Here is a 24,450-nt window from a genome sequence, read left to right as displayed (position 1 = left end):
ATTCTATGTGTATTTATAAAGAACCTATTATGTATTAAGCACTGGAGCTATGTCCAGAGAAAGGGATGCAAAAAAGAACAGCTCAGAAGATCCAAATGCCTTCAAGCTATGGCAGAAGGTGAGAGGGGCTGTAAGAACAAGACCTATAGGAACTCAGGTGAGGGCACGAACTCTCCCAGCTGCAGGACTTGGAAAGGATTCGCAGAGGAAGAGGCATCAGGCTGAGCCTTAACGGAAGGGTCCATGTGGATGTGCAGAAAGATATCCCAGTGGAGGAACAATAAAAAACAGAAATTCGTGGGCATGCAAAGGGAGCAGTTAGTGGCTCCCTCTGGCTGGCGAGGAGAGTCTGGAGAGTGGAGTTGGTGGGGTGGTGGGTGGGGGATTGAGAGCCAGAAGGATCCTGTAGAAGGCCTTGAAGGCCAGGTGAAGGAGGCTATAACACTTGCAGGGGGCAACAGCAGAGCTGCTGAGAGTCTTACACAAAAGAGGGACAGACTTACTCTTAAACCTATGGAAGACTGCTCTGTGAGCAGTATGTGGGAGGGCCTATAAAAGGAAAGGCTGGGAGAGCAGAGGGCTGCCGAGTGGCCTTGGGGGAGTGGCCTGGGAGTAGCCTTGGGCCCCGCCCGCACCCCTGGGCTCGCACCTGCATCCTGTTCATGGCCTCCCGGAGCTGGTCCAGCTGGTGCGCGGAGCTGAGGGCCTCCAGGCGGATGTCCGTCAGTTTCATCTCCTTGTCTCTCAGCTCGTTTCGGAGCTGCATGACTGTCTCGGCCTCGCTGTCCATGCACTCTGAAATTCTAGGGAAAGAGGACCGTTACTGACAAAGGTGGCCTGGGTTCCTTTCCTTCCAGGCCTCCACTGACTACTGGCTCGTGTCCATCATCAGGTTTGTTCAGCAGTAACCCTGTATAACCAGCTGCCTGGGCTTCCTGGTATCAAAAGCACCTGAAATGCACAGATTTTATGGCTTCTCTACACTCTATCTTTGTGGAGCTCTGGCAATCAGAATGGTTTTGTTGTGTGCCTGTTAGCAAAATCCCAACAATCTAAAGATAAACAGAGCCAGCAAAAGGGAGGAAGGAGTAACCTCAGGAGTCTGACCCATCCTCACCCCCTGCCAGTGTGTGCACAGCTGGGCCCCTGTAGTGACACATGGCCCTTGAGAGCTAAATCCACGCAGAGAAACCAGGTCAATTATCTGTTTTAAAGATTAGATACTCCAGGGTCAGAGAGCTGAGGGGGTGCTTTTTATTTGCCATAAAAAGAAACCTAAAGATACGGATGGATGGAGTTAGTTCTGTTAGCCACTAAAACCCACTCCCCTAAGTGTCTAGAGAGCAACATTCTTTCATTCCCCTACCCCCAACCTGTTTAATAAGCTCGTGGCAAGGAAGAGAAACATCTCAGTTAGCAGAGACCATGATGTGACCTGGAAACCAAAGTTGTATCTGAAAAGTATGCAACAGTGTGGCTGGTTGTCTTTCTTTTCCAACTGCACCCAGATCAAGGGGACTGTGGGACCCCGCAGAGTCCTTTTTTCTTAAGAAGTGGTCCTTCTAGGATGGGTTCCTTATTTGATTTAGTTAGGTTTGCTCTTCGGATACCTGGCAAGTCATCACAAAGGGGAAGATCATAAGAGTCATGATGAATTGTAATGTTAGAAAAGATGGTTCTATTAAAAACAAGCTCTGTTGATTTCAGAGATCCAGAGGGGTGATCCAGAATAGGAAGCTCTGACTATCTTAGACTGCAGAAAAAAAAAAAAAAAAACCACCAAAAAAAACAAACCAAATAACCCCAAGTTCATAAAGTCACAAAGCTGAAGCTGATTATCTCTGAAAGGCAGAGTGAACATGTGGTCTCTGCAGAAATAATCATGCAGCCTGTCTATAAAACCCAAGTACGTGATCTGGGGCCAAGCAAAACCTGACCTGTAAAACTAGTGGAGGGTGTGGAAATGCTAATTGCCAAAGAAAAACCATTTATAATTGTTAAAAGAGATATACTTGTACTTCGAGGGCAGAAAGGCTAGAAGAAAAGTTAACACCTGAACAGCCAAATCTTTTTGTTGCTAGTTTCTTGACCTGCAGCTGAACTATTCAATCTGAAAGATACAAAGAGAGCAATACCATCTCCTATTTTTAGAGTTATCAGTAGACAAGACAACTTCTCCACTTCAAAATCTACTGAAACCTCCAATGGACTCCTGAAAATGTCAGAATCATTCCCTATGAGAAACTCAGGCCGACAGATTTGGGACTAAATGGGCTAGAGGGACAGAAATATCTTCAGAATTCAGATCATCCCTTCCCCCCTCAGCTCTGTGCTGTGAATAGCCAGAGGTTTATGAGGTTTAACTATAGTCATACTTTTTTGGGTTTGGGAGTTGTACAGTGGGAACTTGCAAAAACTGGTTCTCCAAAGGAACTATAGTTTCCTGATTCAAATGGAGTATAAAGTCTGAACTACAGTTCAGTGTGACGCTCTGGTCTTAGCCAAACCATGCCCTGCACAGATCTCGAAGGCTCCAATCCGTTGCAGAGAACAGCTGGCTCTGGTTCACGCTGGGTCAGGCTGGGCCGACTGTACCCACAGCCAGGCATTCTGCTCCAGTCACCTCCACAGGGTCTGTACCTTCTCCCTAGAAAGTTTTCTCAGCAGGAAACACAGTAATTCCTCAGCACACACCCATTCTGTGGAATGTAGAGCATGGGTAGCTTTGCAAAGCTTGGCCAATGATTCTACAATGGGAAGTAAACCAAAACGAAGTCTGCACAAGGCCCTCCCGTGCTCCCTCCACACGGGCGGGTTCTCAGAAACACACAACTGCAAGGCCACGTGGGAGGGATGTCCGACGACACAGAGATGATGGTGTAAACAAGGTCTCCTGCAGCAGCTCTGGGAGCAGCTCCTATCCCCACTGCCAGGGCAGGCCCTTTCTCCCTTGGTTCCTTCCCACACTAGCCCTGGATGTCACTAACAGTCACTCCCTGCACTCAGTAGTCACTCAACACAAATCTGTTCACTTCACGGGCCACTTACTGAAGCAACCAGATGTGTATCTTTTCCACTCAGCCCCTAACGCGTTATTCCAGCACATTCCTGCTGTCCTGTCTGGAAGGCAGGCTGGTGGCATGCCTAATTTTAAATGCCTCGAGTGTGGGAAACACTGCCTTCCCACAGCACCATTCCTGTCGCCCACAGGGTAGGGCCTTTTCTAAGTCCCGCTCCTCTGCCTTTGGTTTCTTCTTTGAACTCCCTCTCACAACTAGATTTGCATTCTTACAAACCCTTCAAGGTTGGAAAGAAGCATTTGCTCTCTGCCCACCCTTTGGAAAACTAAACCCAAAACAAACAGCTCCAGTGTGCATGGATGCTGTGGAATGTCCGAAAAGCGCTGGGGAGCCAAGAGTCGGCCCCGCCCGACCCCTGTGGGAAAGTGGGTTAGAGGGGGAGTTCTCGAGATGGTCTCCAGGGTCCTACATGGCTGCGGGCATGTTCACCACTCTGTTCATCTTATTGCCTGCCCAGCAGCACCAGGCCCAGTGAGTACCCCGGTCTCCAACGGTTTCTTCTCTCTGCTCCTGGGTTTCCTCCCACCTTGCTGGCTGCTCTACTTTCTCTTCCTCAAATATCAGAGTGTCCAGAGCTTGGTCCTCACCCCATCTCCATTCAACCCCTGGGAGAATCCCTCCAGTTTCCCAACTTTCAACACCAGTGATAAGCCCACGTTACCTCCACGAACTCTGGGCTGGTTGGCATCTCCCTGTGAATGTCCCCTGGGTGTCTCAAACATCTCCATGTACTTTCAACTTTTCTTCCAGAATATATCCTCATCCACCCAGGACTCACCACTAGCATCAGTCACTCATTCATCCCACCTAATATTTGAATGTCTGCAAAACCAACAGAGTGGCTTCCTCCACAGAGCTTAGGCTGTAGAGTTTTGGGTGGTGGTGGTGGATGGTGGGGAGACAAGGAAAAAATAACCAGGAAAAATGTAAAGAACAGGTTGGTGATATTTGCGATAGTAATAAATGAAATGGGATGGGGAGGGGGTGATAGGGCCTGCTGGCTGGTGGCAGGAGGTGTTTTTTGAAAAATGCATAGGCAAGGCCTGACTGACAAGGTAACATGGAGCAGCCGCTTGCAGGAAATGAGTATCTTGGGGAAAAGTGTACCAGCAGAGGGCACAGAAAGGGCAAAGGCTAGAGGTGGGGAGTGGGACCAGAGTGTTCAAAGAAGAGGAAGTGGCCCAGAGTGGGGTGGAGGAGGGGAGCGTACTATCAGCCTCTTATGTGATCTCCCTTCCTCTACTCTTGCTCCCCATGTACTCCTTACTCACAAAATAGAGACTGACCTTTGCAAAACACTATTTCAGATCTCACATTCCTGCTTAAAACTCTCCAACTTCTACCCATCATATGAAATCATATGCAAATAAACTTCAAAGCCTCATGTGTTATAGACTCCACCTATCTCCGTGGCCTTGTTTCCCACTTTCCCATCACGTGGCAGCCACGCTCGCCATCCCCCTTTTTCAGACACCCCAGGCCTGTTTCCACCTTAGGTTCCTTGAGTCAGGAAGGCTGTCTTGCCCATTCCCTTTCCCTCCCAGCACACCTATTTCACATCCTCTTTGCAGGTGGGGTGGCCCCGAGTCCTGCTCAGTGGACTGTGGGAAGAGGTGACGTGCGTCTTCCAGACGTGGTCCATAAAACCCTCCTGAAGGATCCTCTGCACTCTCTCCTCTCCCACCTGCTGGCTGGACACAGAGCAGCCAGCAGACGACTCGGGCCCTGAGGGACAGCCAGCCACAAGCAAAAGGACACCTGGTGCCTGCAGGCCGCCTGCTGAGGAGCAATATCTGCACTGAGCTTGGAGTGAACCAGAGGTAAACATTCACATGCAAAGCCCTGAGCTCTGGGACTGAGTTTGTGATAGCAGCGTGTGTCCCTGACCAGGACGAGCCAGCAGTTGCTCCTGTCATGCAGATCTCAGCTGACGTGTCCCTTCCTCAGAGGGCCTTTCCTGACCACTTGTCTAACGCTGCTGCTGCTGCTGTGGTGCTCTGTATCCCAATACACTATTTTCATCCCCAGCATTAACCCTCAGCACTATCTGATTTTTCTAATTTACTCGGATTGATTTGTTAAATGTCTGTCTCTCCCCTGGTATATGGGGTCTACCAGAGCAGAAACTCTGCCTTGTACACTGTTGTAACCAGAGCCAAGAACAGGCAGATGCTCGGAAGTGGAATAAGGTGTACTGTGCCCTGTCCCTACTAGTCCCTAATCCCCAGGGGTGGGAATCTGATGAATATCTCTTTGGTCTCTGCAGAATATCTGGAGTAGTGCCCTGCTCACACAGGTTATACACATGGTTTAAATCAATAAAGGAAGCATAGGTGAGGAGTTCCTCTTTCCTGCTCCGGAACGATGGCACATGTGACAGTCACAGGCCACTTGTCCTCTATTTACCTCTCAGGTACCCTGCAGGTCAGAAAGGACTGGCATTCTCAGTCACTGCTCTCATCCTTCACACAGGAACACAGGGCCCTGGGTGGGGCACTCGAGTCTAGTCCTCAGTGCTCCTCCTCCTCCCCCTGCTCAGGTTTTACCCTGGCCCATAAGGAAAGTGCCTCCTGGCCTGGTCTCTAATGGAAGTCAGCCCCAAGGGGCAGGGGCAATCTTCCTCACTGCTGCAGAAGCCAGCTGTGCCACCTTCTAAGTTGACACCTGGGTCCCCAACCTGGGTCCATCCCAAGCCACTCCTGACCTGTTCCTGACCTTAGAATATGGGCCTATGTTGTTAGATGGGGCACAGGGTGCTTTTAGATGGAGAATAACCAGTGGGTACTCAGTGGGAATCATGGGAGACTGACTGGGCAAGAGCAGATGACTCGTTCCTTCTCTGTAACCAGTCACCAAGGGGCACAGTGCCTAAACCAATGCCAAGTGAGCAAATGTGTGTCTCACTTAACAGAACCAGCTGTGTTCCCAAAGAGCTCTGAACAAATGGACTCACTTTAAATTTACTAGGGGAGTTCAGGGTAATGAGTAATTTTACAAAATATAGACCCTTGGTAAAGAGAATTGCCACTGAATCTGTTTTTTTAAACTTCCAATTTCTGAGTGCTGACTCAGAGAGTCAACACCAAATTATGATCAAAGAAGAAAAGGGTAGGTAATTGCTCTAAGCGTTGTCACCCAAATGAACCAGAACTTCAGCAAAAACTGCCAACACTTATAACACCATCTCCCTGTCACAGCAAGAGGGCTGTAGCCCTTTTATATCCATTTTTCTTTTTCAATCCTTAGGATAAGTAGACAACCATCACCCCAATTTGACAAAGAAATTGAAATAGAGAGGTTAAGCAACATGCCCAAGACCAACCTACTAATTATCCACAGTGATGTGGCCACTAGAACAAAAACCTGTCTCTTTTCTCTTTCAACCTCCCGAGACCCAAAACCCTGAAGGAACATGCACGGTCCTACGAAGGCAAGAGATCAAGGATCCAAGGAGCAGGTAGATCATTAACAGGGCTCCCAGCCACTCGTACAGGAGAGGGCTCCTAAGGGCCAAAGATGTCATCTGACCGGACGGACAGACTTACAGAGAGTTGGAGTGAGAGTTCCGCAGCAGTGGGGTGGAACCCGTGGAGCCGTTGTGTGGTAACTTCGGCGAGGAGGGCAGAGAAGAATCCGTCATCTCCTCAATGTCTGAGTGAGAGGACGCCGACTTGGGGGACTTCTTCTTCCCAAAAGCTTGCTTGAAGGAGCTGCGTAACTGAACAGGCAAGGCCGTCAGCCCGGCAGGGGCTGTGGCCAACCCTGGGCCTCGGCAACACGGGGTCATGCAGACAAAAGAGCAGTTAGTTCTCCCGTGTCTCCCTCCCGCCAGTGCAAACGGTTCCCAACAGCTCTCTCCAATCAGTGCACCGAGGGAAGAAGAGTTATCTGGTGTGGACAGCTCAGGGGCCTGGCCCTGCGGGACATTCCATGCCTACGCTCGGTTCAAGGCTAGATGCCAACAGCAAGACAGAGCCTGGCTCAGCGGGCGGGTGTCGAGGATGAGATGACACAGCAACAAAGCGGGGTGCTCGGACGCGGTGGCGGATGCGGATGGGGTTAGTCGTATCAATGGATGGGTTAGCTTGGTATCTGACATTAACAGTCTTGCTTACCTCATTGACCTGCCAGGGAAAACGCAAGCGAAAATGGGGAAGGGGAAGGAAAAAAGACAATTTTTAACAGAGAAAGCCAGTGACGGGGAAAGCTTCGGACTTTTCAGACACGACATGGCTAATCATAAACACCACACACAGAGGAGGTTTCCAGTAAGATCGCGAATCTTTCAAAGCACGAGGGGCACCTTCCTCCATGAGGCAAGGAAAAAGCAGCAAGTCTGGAAGTCCAGACAATCCGAGTTCTTCCAGCTTCTCTATCTGGGTGAAAAGTCCGCCCCACCTTCCTGCGCTTATCACCCTTTTGTCTCTCATCAGCCATCTCTCTATGCCTTAATATTTCTTTTTGGCATTCTTTTTTTCTCAGCAAGGAAAGGTAGGTGCACCACTGCACTGGTCCCAGCATAGCTGTATAGCTCTCTGCTCTATGTACTTAGGAGCTCCTGCTGGCCTTGTATACACACGAGATAACAAGCAGGGAACTGGACATCTCGCTGTGTTACTAAAAAAAAATTGACCTTTTAAAGAAATTTATTAACCATTTTGGGAAAAAGGAACTGGTATATCACAAATTCCCCAAGCCATGAGATGGATCTGAGAATTCTAATGAGAACTTAAGGAATTAAAATGCAATGTCTTCTCTGAGAGCCACGATAAGCATGTAATTTTCTAGGCCCAAAAATAAAGTTATGTCTTGAAAAAAGGTCTTTTAAAAAGTAATCTCCTTTTCCCCTCAATCCTTGCTTCTACCTCTGGTGAAATGCCACGTAGAAGAAATGACAATATTTAGATAGAATTAAACATAGGGATTATCTGAGGATGCAAATTATCCATCCTCCCTAATTGCAATGCTAACCAAGAGTAATCTTTAAAGCAAAATAAGTAAGTTTTATTTCTTAAACTGAAGAAAATGGGTAGTCATGTTTTTTTGTAGAAATGAATCCTCTCTCACCACTTTGATAATCAAACCAAACCATATTTATCAATAGTGTAGTAGAAACAGCAACATGAATTAATTCTACTTGTTTAACTCATAGCAAAAGAGTTGACTAAAAGCCATGAGTCACTTAAAGAAAAAATTCCATCGGAATGAAGAGAGACTCACACTACACTGGCCTTTTAGCTTGCCCCCGGCACAAGTCATCAGTAACCAAAATCACTAAGTCCTTAACTCCTCTCTCACTAGACCTCGCCACCCATCCAAGATAACACAAAATGAGCGAGAAGTGTGTGGAATGAACAAGGACATTAAAGCTACGATGGAAACACGATGCTGGCAGCGTTGACAGATGGGGCCTCTGAGTACCGGCCAACGTCAGATCCACTTGGGCTGAAGGCAGGGAGCAGCGAATGCCCGACACACCTCCGCTGCCTCGATGGCAGAACTAAAGACTGGGTGGGGGGAGAGGGAGTGGATCTGCCCTAGGAAAATGGGAAAAACTGTCCAAGATGCTCCTGCACAGAAAGTCAAGGAGCTCATTGGGATCATGGAAACATGGAGAAATACCACACTGGAGACGGGTTCTATTAAACTTGCCATTTTGAGGCATAATCCCCCACCCCGAGTTTAGAGCCATTCACCAACTGTTAACATCACCATTATGAAACTTTTACTTATAGGACAAGGCCCACATTTCTCAAAGGGAAGGGTGGTTTAAGGCTCCCATAGGCAATTGTGTGAATAAACAGATAAGGATTATGATAAACATTGGATAATTGGTGATAACACTCCCAAAATACTTTGGAACTAAAGGAAATTTGCTCTAGTACCTGGACCTTTCCGGCCAACATATGATGAAGAAGAAATGACACATATATGAAATGAAAGATGAGTACTTCACATAAAGTCTCATGAAACAGAAAAACTACAAGGTGGTGGGGATTTCGTAAATCCTAGCGTTTGGCTGAGCACAATACTGATTTTAGTAGAAGCCTGTCCACAAAGCACTCCTTTGGATCTACTCTGGGTCTATATGTTGAAGTTAAGGGCCAGCCTGGGCTTTATCTGGGGGGCCGCTGGTTCTAAGGCTGGCTCGTCGGTACCCACAGGAGTCTCTGGATGCAGACTCACCCAGTTCTTTCTCTTCTTTTTCTTTGAGTCGTTTTCTATGTTGCTGCCCACGCTGGAGTGGCTGGTGGCGCTGTTGATGCTGGAGACGCTGTCGGAAGAGTGCTGCCTGCGGATGCGGAGGTCTGTAGACTGGGAGGTACCATTTCCTGCAGATCCAAGGCAGGATATCAGCAGCTGCAGTGCCGAGCCCATCCTTCTGTCCCAGGGAATAACCCTCACACCTAAATCCACACACCCAAGGTCCACTAGGTGTCTCCCATTAGACATTACCTTCTGCTCCTCGCTGCTGGCATTAAGGTCCTTGAGCAGGTACGTGCTATACTGTACAGTCAATTAGATGAGGGCATAGTTTCTCTCTCTCCACTTTACATGAGTACATGGAGGCTCAGAGAGAATTCTCCCAACATCAGCTCTCTTCAGCTTTAGACAGGCATTAAAATCAGTTTTTTGAATTGCAGCAATAGTTACCTATGTTTTTAGTGCCCCTCTCCTTACTGTACTAGCTTCTTTTACCCCCTTGGAAGTGCTGAGCCCATTTCATCTCAGGGACCTTACAAACACTATTTCCGCTCCCTGGAACGCTCTTTTCCCTCCACTCTGCCTGGCCAGCTCTTGCTAATCCTTCCCATGTCAACCTTATCATCAAGTTCTCAGGAAGCCTGATATCTGAAACAACAGTGGTACCACAAATAACGCTGCCTGAAATGTCAGTGATTCCAAAATAAAGTCTGCAGACAGTTTCCCTCGTGAACACAGAACTATACCTGCAGCCTGGATTTTAAGAGCACCAGTTTCAGAGTCCAACAGACAGGTTCTAGTACCACTTCTGCTTCTAACTACTCTGGGACCTCAGGACATGTGACTCTCGCCTCTGAAACTCAGTGTTCCCCTCAGCACAATGCAGAGAGGGCCAGTGTTGCACTCCTAAGTGTTGTGGAAGGAAAATGAGATCATTAAGTAAATAACTGAAACACTGAGCACAACGCTCAGAATACAGTGAATGGTCCATAAATGTCAGCTATCACTATGACTTCTATTATTACTGTTAATGTCAGGAGAAAACTCATCCTCATGTCTACATTGTCACCTAAGTAAGAGATACAAGGACAAAGCAATGCACTCAGAAATATTTTCCTGGACAAACATGGGATGAACCCATTTCAGGCTGTCCCACATCAATATATAATTATCAAAGCATTAGTGACGATAAGGGCTGTGAAATATCATGACACTCTGGCAACAGTAATACATTTTCTCCCATTTTTGAGAAACATCAGAGAAGAGGTCGAGATGGGACGGCTATCATCCAGAGGGCAGAGTACTGGATGAAGTATTTGCCTTCCAGGACCTGCCCAACCAACAGGGACACCCAGCCTCAGGCAGGGAGGTTGCGTCATTCATTGTCGGGGAGGGTTCCTAAGGGCGGGCAGTTGGCCTGAAGGCTGTTTCTGTTCCTTTACCTTTGCAGTTGAGCTCCGGTGTGTTAATTACTCCATTAATGGCAGCCTGGGCAGCTGCGTTCTGTTTCTTTAGCAACTCAATGGTTTTTCTTAACTCATTCAGTTCTGAATCCTGAGGAGCAGAGAAGAAGAATACTGGTTATTCTATAATCATTCTCTGTACGGAGTTCAACTGAAGTGCAAGTTTCAACAGAGGACAGTAAGGAATAAAGGAGTTCTAAAAAACCTTTGTCTCAAACACTGAGTTGGGTTAATTTTCAGCATGTACTGAGCACATGAAAACAGCGGGAATAGGACTATGATAATATGTTACTGATACAGTTATCACCTCTCCATCGAAGTCATATTTTCACTCAACAGACCTACTCTTTACAATTCAGTTCCAATGGTTCCAGAAGTACACTAAAATCTATAGGATTACCTGGAGTGAAAGAAATACTATTTCTAGGTGTGTTGTTAAGTCCAAGCAGGGAGGGGAAAAAAGCGTCCTTTCTGCTTTACCTTCTGCTCAGCCGTCATGGTCAAACTCTGGAGCCTGATGGTCATGTTTCCAAGACTCTGTTCAAAGGCCGCCACGAGGTGAGCCTGGAGGGGGAGACGCAGCCTGAGTTACAATGCTTTGTAAGGCAAGGGTGCCTAAATGGTGCCAGGGCCAGGTCTCATGGGCTGAAAGCCTCACAGGGCCACGTGACTTAGCCCGTCTGATTCTTCAGCCTCTTGAGCCCACTGCCTGGTGCTCTTTGGGATCCAGTTATTGTAGCTTTTCATGTCTCAAACGCGCCATGTTTCTGCCCACCTTAGGGCTTTTATACGTGCTTTCCCCTCGGCCTGGAATGCTCTACCCCCAGCTGCTTCTCTGTCTCACTAATCTTTGCATATCCTTCTCAAGAGATCTCAGCTCCTGCCTTCATGACACCCATGATGGGGTTGGTTCCCTCACATTTACACTGAAAAGCACACTGGACTGCTGCTGTGTGGTATCACAGTCAAGAATACACGTACTCTTGTAATTGGTGATGCGCATGTCTCTACTGCAGAGCAGGACGACCTTCTGTTCATCAAACACCAAGCTCACAGCAGAGGCTGATATTAAGCGTGTTTGTAGAATGAATGAACAAAGTGGTTGGTGTATTTTGCTTGTTATAATCCTGGTTAATAAAAAGCCACTGAAAGGCCCATCTGCTCCCTCCTTAGAGAGCCCCTCCCCTGCTCCCTAGGGAGTTATGTCCATCCCCTGAGCTCCCCTGCACTTTTATACACCTCAATGGCATCAGATGCGCCATTATTTTATATGTACTAAGAGAGTCTTAAAAATGCTGCCAATTATAATTAAAATATGCATCTTTTCAAAGACGTTAAAATCTAAAAAAAAAGTATATCTTAAAAGTGAGAAATGTGGTTTCCCTATCTTCCCCCTTCTCTGCAATCCTCTTCAAGGGCAAGATGCGGCTTTGTTTTCCAACATCAAGCCTTCCTCCTTCTTCCACAGAACTGCAGGTGACATATTGACTGAGGATCTTGATAATAGTGTTAAAACCAAAAATAAAGAACGGACAAGTCATCTAATCCTATTGGCCTCGGTTTCTTCATCCATAAAATGGGATATGCATATACACTTTTTTTTTTCTTCCCAGGGTTACTATGAGCACTAAATGAAACAATATAGGTGGAAATGGTCTATAAATGGTTAAGGAATTGTGAAACACAGGGATGAATGGGCACTGTGGGGGAAAGGAAGAGGTCTGGGAATGAGAAAGTGACAAAAGATACTATCAGAACATAGGAGTAGGGAGATCACGAAAGGGTTCTTAGAGAGGGGTGGGTAGATACACCTACAGGAGGAATGAGAGGGCCAGCACGATACTTGAGAGTCTTGGGAGAAGTTAAGACTTGATCATGTTGGAAAATTCTAGAAGATGGGTGATGCACACAGTGAAGAATAAAAGCTGGGTAACAACTGGGTGGGGGAGGAGTCATTGCCCTGGGCGGTGAGGCGGGTCCCTGGACACTGCAATTTAAGGACGACAGGTTTGAGGACTGAGTCAGAGGCTTCTATCACCAGACCTCATCAAATGGGAACAGTTGAGGATAAGATCATCTCTAATATCAACGGTGAGTCTTTTTTCCAAAAGCCGTAGGGTCTGGCAGGGAGCAGGGCTACTTGTAATAGAAATGGTAAGTGGACTAGCCAGTTTCTTTCTGATTGCAGGTGCGCTCTCTCTTAAAAATAGAGAAACTGTCTTTGCATTTTAAAATAAAGAGATCTACTTTAATTTGCCCTGGAGAATGTGGCAAAACCAAAGCCAATTCAACTCAAGACAGTCACACAGTGGTTGAAGGTAGCCGGCCAGGGCGTGGATGTAAAGAAAGAATGACGACTATCCCTGCGTTTCAAAGGGATAACAAGGTCAAATTTAAATGACTGGATTTCCATTTATTTCAAATGTTTGTTTGATTGCTACCCATGATTCTATTCACGGGCATTCATATTTTCTATTCAATTAAAACAGAAACTTGACCCCACGAAGACTGTGTTTCTGCAAAGCTCAAGAAGAAACCGCATTTGCTCGGAAGAACCAGAGGATCGCATTTTGCTGGTGAACAAAAGGACCGACTGGGTCATGAAGGCTATTATGAAAATATGGGCTGAGGCTGGAGCGAGCCTGGTTCAGAGCCTCACACCAGCCTTCTCATCAGCACCATTCTCACATTCCCGGGAAAACAAACACGAGTGGTATAAAAACACCCAGAGAAGGTGGCTTTGAGGAGCTTGTCCTAGAAAAACAAACACAGCTTGGCCTGTGGGAGAGATGGCAGACAATAAAACACGTTAGCACTGCCGGTGGTGTGTGGTAAGACTAAATATTTACTTTAAAACAATACTGGATTCAGTGGCTTTTGTGAGGAGCAACACACGCTTTTAGCATAATGGTCATGTAAGGGATCTCACTCTGCCTCTTCTGGAACGGAGAGCAGGGTTCCTGATGGCCCAACGTACGGTCCCGTGGAGCACGAGGTCATTGGAAAAATGAACCCAAGTTCATCATAAGTAAGTTACTATTTTTTGATGAGCAAGGGGCAATATTGACAGCTGTAATTCTTAACTAGGGGAGTTAGCTCCGAATCACTTAGGAGGGGGGGTAATGTCCAATCTCATATATTTAGATTATACCTGGGAGATCCTGGCTTATTGGATCTGGGGTCGGTTCTGGATTCAAATGGTGACCCAGATAAAGAGTCTACCCTCAGAAAAAGACCTCTGCTGTTTTTATGAATAGGATCTAAGCCTCAAAATTCAGATCTTACCTCAATTTCTCATGTTCTTTAGATAGCATTGCTGATGGAGGATGAGGTAAAGAAAATAAAGGATCATAAAACACACAGCAGCCTAGTATGTTAGGGGTTTGAAAAAAAAAATTAAGATTTCTAGAAATGTGAGAGAGAGCTCAGAAAAACGAACACTATTGACAGCAGTCACCAATTACTGAGCTGGTAACCAAGGGCTGGAACTGTGCAAGGCACTTATGCGCAGACTTTAAAGAGAAATGGGTTTCCTTGAGTAGACTCGGGCTCAAGCCAGGAACTACCTGGGCAAAAACTCCAGGTAGATATTAATTTGGAGTATTGACTCTGCTTCTTGGTCCAAGGAAGACAACATTCTGAAATTGCTTTTTGATGATTGGCATGCTACAGGGATATGCAGATTGCTTTCTGGTCAGCTTACACACATGTATTTGTGGTCTCAGGCTGGGCTGTGCGTTCCTGGGTAGGAAGCCTGGCCCCAGAGGCATCTCACCACCTTCTAAACCCCAGGCTCTGCCTTCTGAGCTTCAGCCCTGCAGCAGGAGTCCTGTACAGACTGGTCTGAAAGGGTAAGAGATCTCTGGGTCTACTCTAACCCCTCTAATTCTATAACCACATGACAGGGAAACTTTCTAAGAGCAAACCTGACCACCTCACAGCTCTGCTTAAAACTCACTGAGAAGGCTCCACTAACATCAGAAGGAAGCCCAAATTTCCCACCTAACAGCTGAGAGCCTCTGTGATGTGCCTGACCATTGCCTTTCATTGATGCCTCCTTCCTTCCCACTTCTTTCTCCCCTCTACCCTGCCTCTTCCCCACATCTAAGGCATAGATTATAATTACACCGAACTATTTATATAATCTCCAAATGCACCAAGATCTTTCACCTTGGGCTTTTGCACAAATCATTCTTTCTGGTTAGAATGCTGTCCTCCCCATGCACCCTCCCCTATACAGTATCCATCAGATGTCACCTCCTCCAGGAAGCCTTTCCTGATCTCCTCCTATCCCACCGAGACTGTTAGGTGCCTCTCCCACATATTCCCACAACCTTTTCCTTATCTCTATCATAACAGTTACAATGTTATAGCAACATAACATGTTTTGTCTCTCTGCTGTGCCAGACAAAGAACACTAAGATGACAATGACTTGCTTGCTTTGCTGTTGAACCCACAGTGCCTGGGGCTTAGTTGGCACTTAAACAATTGCTCAATTGAATGCCGGTTGGCAGTGCCCCCTAAACACGTAATTGTGTATATTATAATTACAGAGCAGTCAGCTATTTATTGTGGAGTCTTAGATTTCCCCCCCACCCCTTTTCCCCCTTAGATGACAATTTTCAACAAGAGGAAGGGAAGGGAAGGGAAATGAACATTTCTGAGCACTTAATATATTCCAGGTACTAATCACATGACAACCCTGAGAGGTATTATCATCGCCCATCATACAAGCTCAGAGGTTAAAGAATTTGCCCAAAGCACGGAGCCTGTAAGTGTCAGCGCCGACTTTCACACCCACGACGCTAAAGCCTGTGTCCTACTTATTACACCGCACTGCTTCCCTGATGCTCTGGGGCAGGAGGCCTTAGGTAATGCTCAAGGGGGGCAGTGGCCCCTCCCTTCCCGATGGCTCCTGCCCTGTGTCTATACTCACATTTGCTGTCAGCTGGGTGGTCAAAGCTGACACCTTTTCCTGGGAGGCATCCAGCTCCCGCCGCAGCTTTCGAATCTAAAGGTGATAAGAGACACAGTTACTTGCTTAGGGTAAAATAATTGATGACAGTGAAAGTAGAAATCCAACCAGCAACTGTTCCTTACCTCTGACTGGCATTTTTCTTCTGGCTGTAAAGAAAACACAGGGAGATTAGGGGAGTTGGGGACAAGAGCAGTGCAGTCCAGCCTGCGGGGAATACCATGTTTGGATGCTAAGAGCAGCCTGGAAGATTTATTAGTTTCTTTCCTGTTGTATTTTTCTGAATAAACTGGTTCAATTAATCTGACCCTCCAGGCTGGCTCCTGACAACAGCAACTAATTTTTAGGTACACTGGCACCAAATTGTTTAATCCTTGCAAGAGCTTCATAAAATATGTTAGTTTGTACTACCTCTGAGGCTCAGAGAGGTTAGGTATCTTGCTTCAGTCACACAGCTGGATAATCTCCTCATCGAAGAAACTCTTTCAGGAGAAGGCCTACAGATGTCCTCAGGGTCCACTCTTTCCTCCAAGATCATATTTATCCACCCTTCTTTGTCTGTCTATCCATCATCCATCCTCATCATCACCATCTATTGAATATTTATTGATTTCCTATATGTGCCAGGCACTGTTAAAGAACCTGGAGTTGTGAACATGACCAAGTTCCGCACCTCATGTTATTTACATTCTGATAATAATAACTAGCATTTATAGAATAGTGCCACATGCCAGCAACTCTTCAAAGCACTTTATATTTAATACTCATTTAACCCTCCTAGCAACCCTTGGAATGGGTACTAATACTAGCACATTCTGTTTACAGATGAGGAAAATGAGGCACAGAGGGGTTAAGTAATCTACCTGTGGTCACAGCTGGTAGGTGGTAGAGCTGGGACTGGATCCAAGGTACTCTGGCTCCAGAGCCTATGACCTTAGCCAGCACGTTCTCCTGCTATTACTACAGCTACAATCTCATGGATGCTTTCCAGAAATAAGGCCCCGTCTTCTGAGTTTCTTCCAAAGGGGAAAGTTCACGGGGAGAATGTCAGCACTATTTAACATCTGGGAGGCTAGCAGAGGCCGATTAGCAGGCTGACTCATCCATACAGGACCAGCCCTATTTCTAAACACTTCTATCAACAGGCCTAACACTCCTTCCTAGGCCTCTGCCACTGTCACTGTGCTCACTTGCCTATGGGGAAGGGCTCCTGTTCCCGACAGCAGCTCGGAGAAATCCTGTGTTTTGTATCTTGTCCCCAGCTGCTGCTGCTCTTCTGCACATCTGGGAAGTCTACATGAAGCTGCAGACCTCCTGCATTTAGCAGCTCCCCATGGAACTCAACTGCTGCTCCCTAACCAGTCAGGAAAGCAAGTCTGATGCCAGATGTGGCCTCTTACGTATGCTCTACTCCATGGGTTGGCCACGACATCTCCATGACAGTTGTTCAGCATCATGTTGCCTTTTCTTGCTTTTGTAATGAAAATTATAGGCACATTTCAGCCAGAATGGGCATTCTTGAACATCCGAGAATTATAGAGATTTCAGGGGGTGGAAAACTATTATCATCCAATAAGAGCCTATAAAACACTCAGCTATTAAACAGACTCTTTGGTCTGGGTTGGTGACAACTTCAGAGACTTCAAAGATCTCTTTGTAGACAACAAATAAGAGCTTGTTCACCTTAACATTTACAAAGGCGCCTGAGCATTTGTTTCAGAACTGCATCATCACCCAGTGGCTAATAATAGATGAGGGACCACACATCAGTACCCGCTGGTTTCAGAGTCTAGCGAGACTTGCAGTTTCCTTGGAATTAGCAGACTAGTCTGGCACGAAAACATCCAATTATTAGACCTCTTTTTTTTTTAAGTCTGCAAAAGTAGCCTATACTCTCAGAGAGGGCACATGCAAAGGACAGCAAATGGGAACCTTTGACTCCATGACTGGTGGACTGGCAGAGGTTGTGGGGACCTCAGAGGCCACCTTGTCCAGCTCTCTGACACCAAAGGCAACTGAGAGACACCCAGAATGATGAGGTGACTTGTCCAAAGTCATACAGTAAACTAAGATCAGACCTCGGGTCCCTTGCTATCCAGATGGATGAAAAATTATGATTAGGTCTTTGGTAATTCATGAATTTATATCAACTCAGAAAGGACCATTTCTAATTTAATGAAAACACCAGAATGATGAGGTGACTTGTCCAAAGTCATACAGTAAACTAAGATCAGACCTCGGGTCCCTTGCTATCCAGATGGATGAAAAATTATTATTAGGTCTTTGGTAATTCATGAATTTATATCAACTCAGAAAGGACCATTTCTAATTTAATGAAAACACCAGCTTCACATCTACCTAGGACAAGAGCTACTTACTGGAAGAGAGACCTTTGACTTCAAGAACTTCCAATGGTTGGCATGGGGGCACGTGGATGGATATTGCAAGTGATGGTTTCCTACCTGTCACTCTCACAGGTGGAGAAGCTCAGGCTTTTCCCCTCCAAGGCCGGCTGTGCAGGCCAGTAGCCCAGTTTTCACTCTGCTGAGAAGGGCCCACCCCTCTGTGTTGACAGGAAACCTTGGGAACTCCACTGAGAAAACATGAGGCTTGGGCACTGAAATGTCAGCTATGGCTGCTCTGTACCAACCCTGTGAAACTAGAGTCCCACGTCCTGTGTCCTTGGTGCCCTCTGGTGCCTCTGGCTTCCTCTTTCAGTAGCCTCCTCTCTACACTTAAACCATATCCTCGGGGCTTAGCCCACAGCCTGGCAAATAGTCAGTGCCAGTAATACTGTTAAAGAGGTGCATCTGGGTTTGAAAGTACCATCTCTGGCACCGATACCATAGAATTTCATTGTAGAATAAGTGCACAGACGACCTGATAGCTAGAAGGCCATCCCCATGCCTTCTTAGTAGATGGTGGCTTAAAGAACCCCTCTCCAATGTTACTACATATAAAGCCTTTAAAATGAAAGCCAGGGCCCTGGCCGGGTAGCTTAGTTGGTTATTGTCCTAATACGTCAAGGTTGCAGGTTTGATCCCTGGTCAGGGCACATACAAGGATCAACCAATGATGCATAAATAAGTGGAACAACAAATCGATGTCTCTCTCTCCTCTGCCTCTCTCTCTCAAATAAATAAATAAATAAAATCTTTAAAAAAAGCAAGCCAGGACTCTATTGTGAAATTTCAGACAAGACAATTAGCTGAAGAAAGAGGTACTTTGGAGTTGGAGGGGTGAGGTGGGTAGGAGCAGGAGAGAGAATTTCTAGGTCCTTCGAATCAGACCACATCAACAGGCCTAAGAAGGAACAGTCAGGCCGCGGTCTCTTTAGTTTGATTCTGGGATGGCCTTTTACTTATAAAAGGCTATATATGGTTTGTCCGGCTCTGTAGCCCAGAAACCTAGAGTCACCAAAAATGGAATTACCAAAAAAACCAGTTTAGCCCTCCACAGAATTAAGGGCTAAAGAATGTTCAGTCTCAATTAACAAAATATTTTCTCCCTATAGGCATTCTCAAATATTTATGCACACAGCTATAAAAAGCGAGCACCGCGGAGCCAGTCCAGTACCACACTTGACTGCCTTTGGCTGTTGCTCACTAACTCTCACTGACGGCGACCGTGACGAGCGCTCACTCCGCTGCGTGCATTGCATTCGTGATGCTACGTGCATGTTATTTTATGCAAACCTATCTTCTGAACACCTATTAAGCACTAGGAATAAAAACAAAAAAATCTTTGTTCTCAAGGAATTTATATTGTAGCAAAATATAATCTTCAGAACATTTAATCTTCATTACAACTCCACAAAGTAGGGACAGCTATTCTTTCTATTTTACAGATAAAGACACTAAGGCAGAGAGATTAATAAGTTGTTCAAGGCCTTTCTTTTCAAATTCTACCAGCAGGTGGCCAAGGCTTCTCACACATTCTAACTCGGTACCACCCATGGCACAATGAATGTCCCGTTAACAAAGCAGCCAGTTCCTGATTTATTGGTTGGTATGTTATAATCAATAGACTGTTTGTGAATTTCAAATTTTGTTCCCTAATTAATTGGTCTCCTTATAATGGAAATATTCCCTCCAGGAAAAATGCTGATATTTTATTCTTGACACATTTGATGAAGGAACCCCGGCTCATACGACCATAGCTACACAGCATTGATTTATACTCACTGTTGAATAAATTGACGATGTGCTGGAAACCAAGGAGAGCGAGGATCCGTGAACTATTTAAAAAAGAAAAGAAATGAAAAGGTGAATTACATAGCTGGCTGCTATGGAGCCAAAAACGGGGGGAGGGAAGGAGAAACTCAGCGATATAGGACACGTCCAGGCTCAGAGCAACTCGATCTCACCTTGCCCCACCTTTCCTGGTATGGCCATAGGTCAGCATCAAATAGGAATAATTTGTTAAGAGAGTCAGTAGATTTTCTGCTACCACATTTTTTCTATAACCTTTTAAATACTTTCTTCCCCCTATCAAAATAATACACTATTACTTTAATGAAAAATTTCAAGGACAGAGAAGTGTTAAAAAGCATATTTTCTATCGTAACCTGGGTGATTCACTTGTATATGCAAAAGATGAACTGATTATTTTGAACACAGGAGGCTGTTGGCCTTAGTAAACTCATTCTAGATGAATGGACATTTGTTTACAAACACTGCTTAGAAAACATATCCAGTGATATATAGATTCTTCATTCGATTTCTATCATGTCTACAAAGGGGCAAACAAGTGGTGTGATCTTTTCTGCCCTCAGCCAAGGGAGACATTTTATTAATTGCTTTCATGCAATTTTAAAGCACGGTCTTTTCCAGGACAAGGTATTCTGGCTGATTTCTTTTGGAGAGCCAGATTCTCTAATGACATTTTCTTGGTACTCTCTTGAAACCTTGTTTGAAAGAGAGAAATATGCCTGTGGAGACATCACAGACCTTTTAATTGGGCAAAGCTTTCCTGACCACGGTGGGATGCCTCTATTCCCACACTGTGCCATCACCTTTGGTCTGAAAGTGGGAGGCTCGGGAGTAACTTTCCACATGTACTCAGCGGCTTTCATTTACCACCCAAGGATTGAACTCAAGTTAGATCAGCAGTTGGCAGAAGCTACCTGCCCACAAGATACCTGAGAATAGCTCAGTGTACCACTCGGGTGTCTCTAGGTGGTTCATTCTGAACACTATGAATCCTGCACTTGGCTCTCAAGCATGCCTTGGGTAGTGCTTTTGCCCATCTGGTTCCCTCTGTTTAGGATGTATTTCATTTCTGTCTGTCCAAACTTTCAGGATCAGCACAAACGCCTTCTCCACGAAGCCTTTCATCATTACCCTGACTTCCGCCACCAGGATGGGCTTCCTCCTTCTGAACCTACATTGCTGCTGGCTTGCCCGACCAGCCCTCCTCTCTCTTAGCAGGTGCCTGTTACACTGAGGCTGCCCCTGCACCACTGCTCACATCCACCTTCCTTAGAGTTCTAGATCTTGCCTCCATCTGACTCATACCCCATAAAAAATCAGTAAAGGTGTTAACAGCCAATAATGGCTTTCAGTGTTAATATGTCCACACATTAACACAGGCTTCTCATGTCCCAACCTAGTGACCTAATGCTCCAAAGGGGTAACCTAATTCAGCCCCGTGCACAAGCAGCAGTTGGGAGATTATACCAGAGGCCAAGCTGGGGGCAGAGATGTGGGTAACAGAATCCCTTAATCACACCTTTCAGTCACTTTGCCCCGCCAGGCGCCTGCTCCAGAAGCCTGCACAGGGCTGCTGCATGGCCTATGGCCGCTGGAAGATGCCCAGTTTTCCTCTTATATTTCTCCACCTCACGGACTCCCTGACACTGCCTTCAGCCGTATCTCAGTGCAAGCCGAGGCTACAGGCAGAGCAGACACATCTGGCAGGGTTCGGGTGGAGGTACTTGTTTTTCCCTGTAATTAACTCCTCTCACTTGGTCAGTAGCAACAGCAAGGCTGCGGTCCAGAGAAAGCTTTTTTGGTTCTCAGAGTCAACCCCAAACTGAATGTGGCTTGCCTGACCCACTGCGGCTGGCCCTCCTTCAAGTGACCGGAGTTAAGTCAGATCCTGGCTTGTGTGGCCTGGATACTTTGGGACAAAAAGGCCTAGGAGAGTTACAAAGCTGAAACGGCCAGAGCAGGACATGTGTTTCCTCTCTATACCTATCCTGCCAACATTTTAAAGTTACAAGGCACCTCAGAGAATACCTAGGCCTCCTCTGCCACTGTGTAATCTGAAACAGAGACAGGTTATGACCCGCTCGAGGTCACACAGCATTCAGGAACAGGATCTGCTCGTTTTGCCCTCAAGTGACCTGGTTTACTGGTTTCTGGGTGTTTGGGGATTTTTTTGTAAAGCCCTTCGGTATATTTCAGAATGGCTTCCTAAGCCTCTCATTTAATCTACAGATAGGTGCAAGCCAGAACCAATGTTTGAGAAGATGCTGCGGTAGGGGGAAATCAGACAGATGAAATCAGCGGGGCATATTCCGGCCAGCAAAGCAACAAGTGCTCGGACGTCACACTTGGGCCTCTCACATACACACTCAGTTTCACACTAATCAAAGCGCTTTCTCCTTTGTGCTATTGTTTGAAGCGATCCTTATCATCACAGAGAATTTATAGGTAATATGCCCAGGCAGGGCAGGACTTTCTACCCCCAATTAACAAAAGAGTAAATTAAAGCCCAAGTGATGCGACGAAGCCCGCACAGGTGGTGGGGAGCAGAGAGAATGTGAATCTTGGCGTCGTACCCGTCCTCACATTGCCACTGGGTCTGCCAAAGGAGCCAGCGAGAGCGAGGCTCAGATCTGATGGCAAACGGACTCAACCTGCAAAGGAAGTGTGACTGAAAACAGAACACCGGTGAAGGGTCGCAGTTCACTCAGACAGGTAGGAGAGCCCAGCTGTGACCCAGCAAAGCCCAATGTCAAGGCAGAATTCAGTAGAAAACAGATGGCTCGGGTCATGGGTTTAGGATCTAGTCCTGGCTGCATGGAGTCCTCAAATCATTTCCTCTGTCTCAATTTTGTCATAAGCAAAATGGGGATGAAATGAATGGCCTTTGGGGAGAATAATAAAATAAAACAATGTGACAATTATAACAATAGCTACCACTGATTGAGCACTTAGTATAAACGCTTTTCAAAGTCATTTTGCTAAATGCGTTCCACGATTTATCTCACCTAAGCTTCACTTCAAGCCTTTGAAGAGTGGGCAGGAACTAAGCAGGATCCGGTCCCCTACAAAGTCTCATTGCTAACCCTGAAGGTGCCAGGATTAGAACTGCAACTGTAATTCAGGGGTGAGAAACACGAGCACACTGCAATGCAAGGTTTCTTTATTAAAAGTTGCTCTGCTCCTGTGGATTCCAGATGAAAGGATTTAGACTGCACAAGTTCTTAGGGATGATTGGTACAACCGCTGGATTTTTTTCACTCCAAAGATATCCATTTTCAAAGTGCATTAAGCATCTCCCTAAATGTATACTATTAAAGTTGACTTTAAAATTGCATAATGCACCTGATAGAAATGAATTTACCTGAAATAACTTTGAAAGGTTGTATGTGGGCCATGCCTATATCTAATCTACAGGGTTATGATACCCACTTCCTTCAGAATGAAAGATGCTTAGTAAATCTCACAAAATTGTTGCACAAGTACTTGTGCTAATTCTTCCTAAATTTCTTTCCTGCTTTCTGGCATGTGACATACCTCACTGAGGCTCATTGGGAGGTTCTAAAATGAGATGTGAATTTTTTTCAAATGTTTCTGCAACACTTAAAAATTCAAAGAAGGGAAAAAAGTCTCTACCCAGTGGAATTAAAAACATGTAATTGCACTTAGGTGGATTCTAAAAATCAAAATAAATGAAGAAAGAAAACAAAAAACCCCTCATAGGTATAGAGAACAAACTGACGATTGCCAAATGGAAGGAGGTTTGGGGGTGGAGCTGGGTGAAGAAGGGGAAGGGATTAAGATGTACAAATTGAAAGTTACAAATAGTCACTGGGATGACATACAGCAGGGAATATAGTCAATAATATTGTAATTGGGAAGGTCACTTAGTAAGTTATATAAATGTCTAACCACTACGCTGTACACCTGAAACTAATATAATATTGAATGCCAACAAATTAAAACTAACTAAGTAAAAAGAGACATAAAGAAAAAACCCCATCTAATTGCATAAGTCTTATTCCATTTTTGTAATAACCTTGAAAGAGGTAAAATCAATCTGATGCCAAATTTCCCATAAGATGAAAATGTTCCGTTTATAGCATATCGACAGCAAATTTGTACAGTATAGTGTATCGAGAGGAAATCTTTCCCACAAAGTTGATTTTCCTCTCTGCATTCAGCTCCATGTCATCATGAGTCAGGTTTACAAAAGTAATGCTACTTTGGCATCCAGCTATTCCACAGTTGTGCTGCCTGACAGCTTGATCCCAGATGGAATAAAGAAAAGTGATCTGATGAGGATGCTGTAGTGGTCCTGCACCCTCCTGAGGCAAAGTGTGCTTTCGTGGACAAGTTTCAGTCCTGCACACGGTTCACTCCGGGACATATGTGGCAGAGGGGATGACTACGGCCCAGGGCACACTCCACGGGCAAGTTGTCATCAGGGGGGCTGGGGATGCTCTGAGGCTGTGCTTGGCTGGCACCTGACTATAACAAAGGTTCAAGACAAACTGCC

At 45.8% G+C, this 24,450-nt stretch overlaps 1 protein-coding gene across 1 annotated transcript in view; it reads right to left on the bottom strand.

Moving 5' to 3' along the window:
• NAV2 (neuron navigator 2) overlaps nucleotides 1-24,450 on the bottom strand; it is a 341,354-nt gene that overhangs the window by 23,113 nt on the left and 293,791 nt on the right. Inside the window, exons 20-27 of the mRNA XM_087821777.1 lie at nucleotides 19,908-19,960; nucleotides 15,849-15,872; nucleotides 15,685-15,759; nucleotides 11,228-11,311; nucleotides 10,727-10,838; nucleotides 9,267-9,412; nucleotides 6,626-6,798; nucleotides 650-803 (exon numbers count right to left, since the gene is read on the bottom strand). Coding sequence (XP_087677903.1) covers nucleotides 650-803; nucleotides 6,626-6,798; nucleotides 9,267-9,412; nucleotides 10,727-10,838; nucleotides 11,228-11,311; nucleotides 15,685-15,759; nucleotides 15,849-15,872; nucleotides 19,908-19,960 — 821 coding nt within the window. The remainder of the gene's footprint in view (nucleotides 1-649; nucleotides 804-6,625; nucleotides 6,799-9,266; nucleotides 9,413-10,726; nucleotides 10,839-11,227; nucleotides 11,312-15,684; nucleotides 15,760-15,848; nucleotides 15,873-19,907; nucleotides 19,961-24,450) is intronic.

This window comes from Miniopterus natalensis, chromosome 11, assembly GCF_054644295.1.
Source record: "Miniopterus natalensis isolate mMinNat1 chromosome 11, mMinNat1.hap1, whole genome shotgun sequence".
NCBI lineage: Eukaryota > Metazoa > Chordata > Mammalia > Chiroptera > Miniopteridae > Miniopterus > Miniopterus natalensis.
This window is presented reverse-complemented; position numbering and strand designations above follow the sequence as displayed.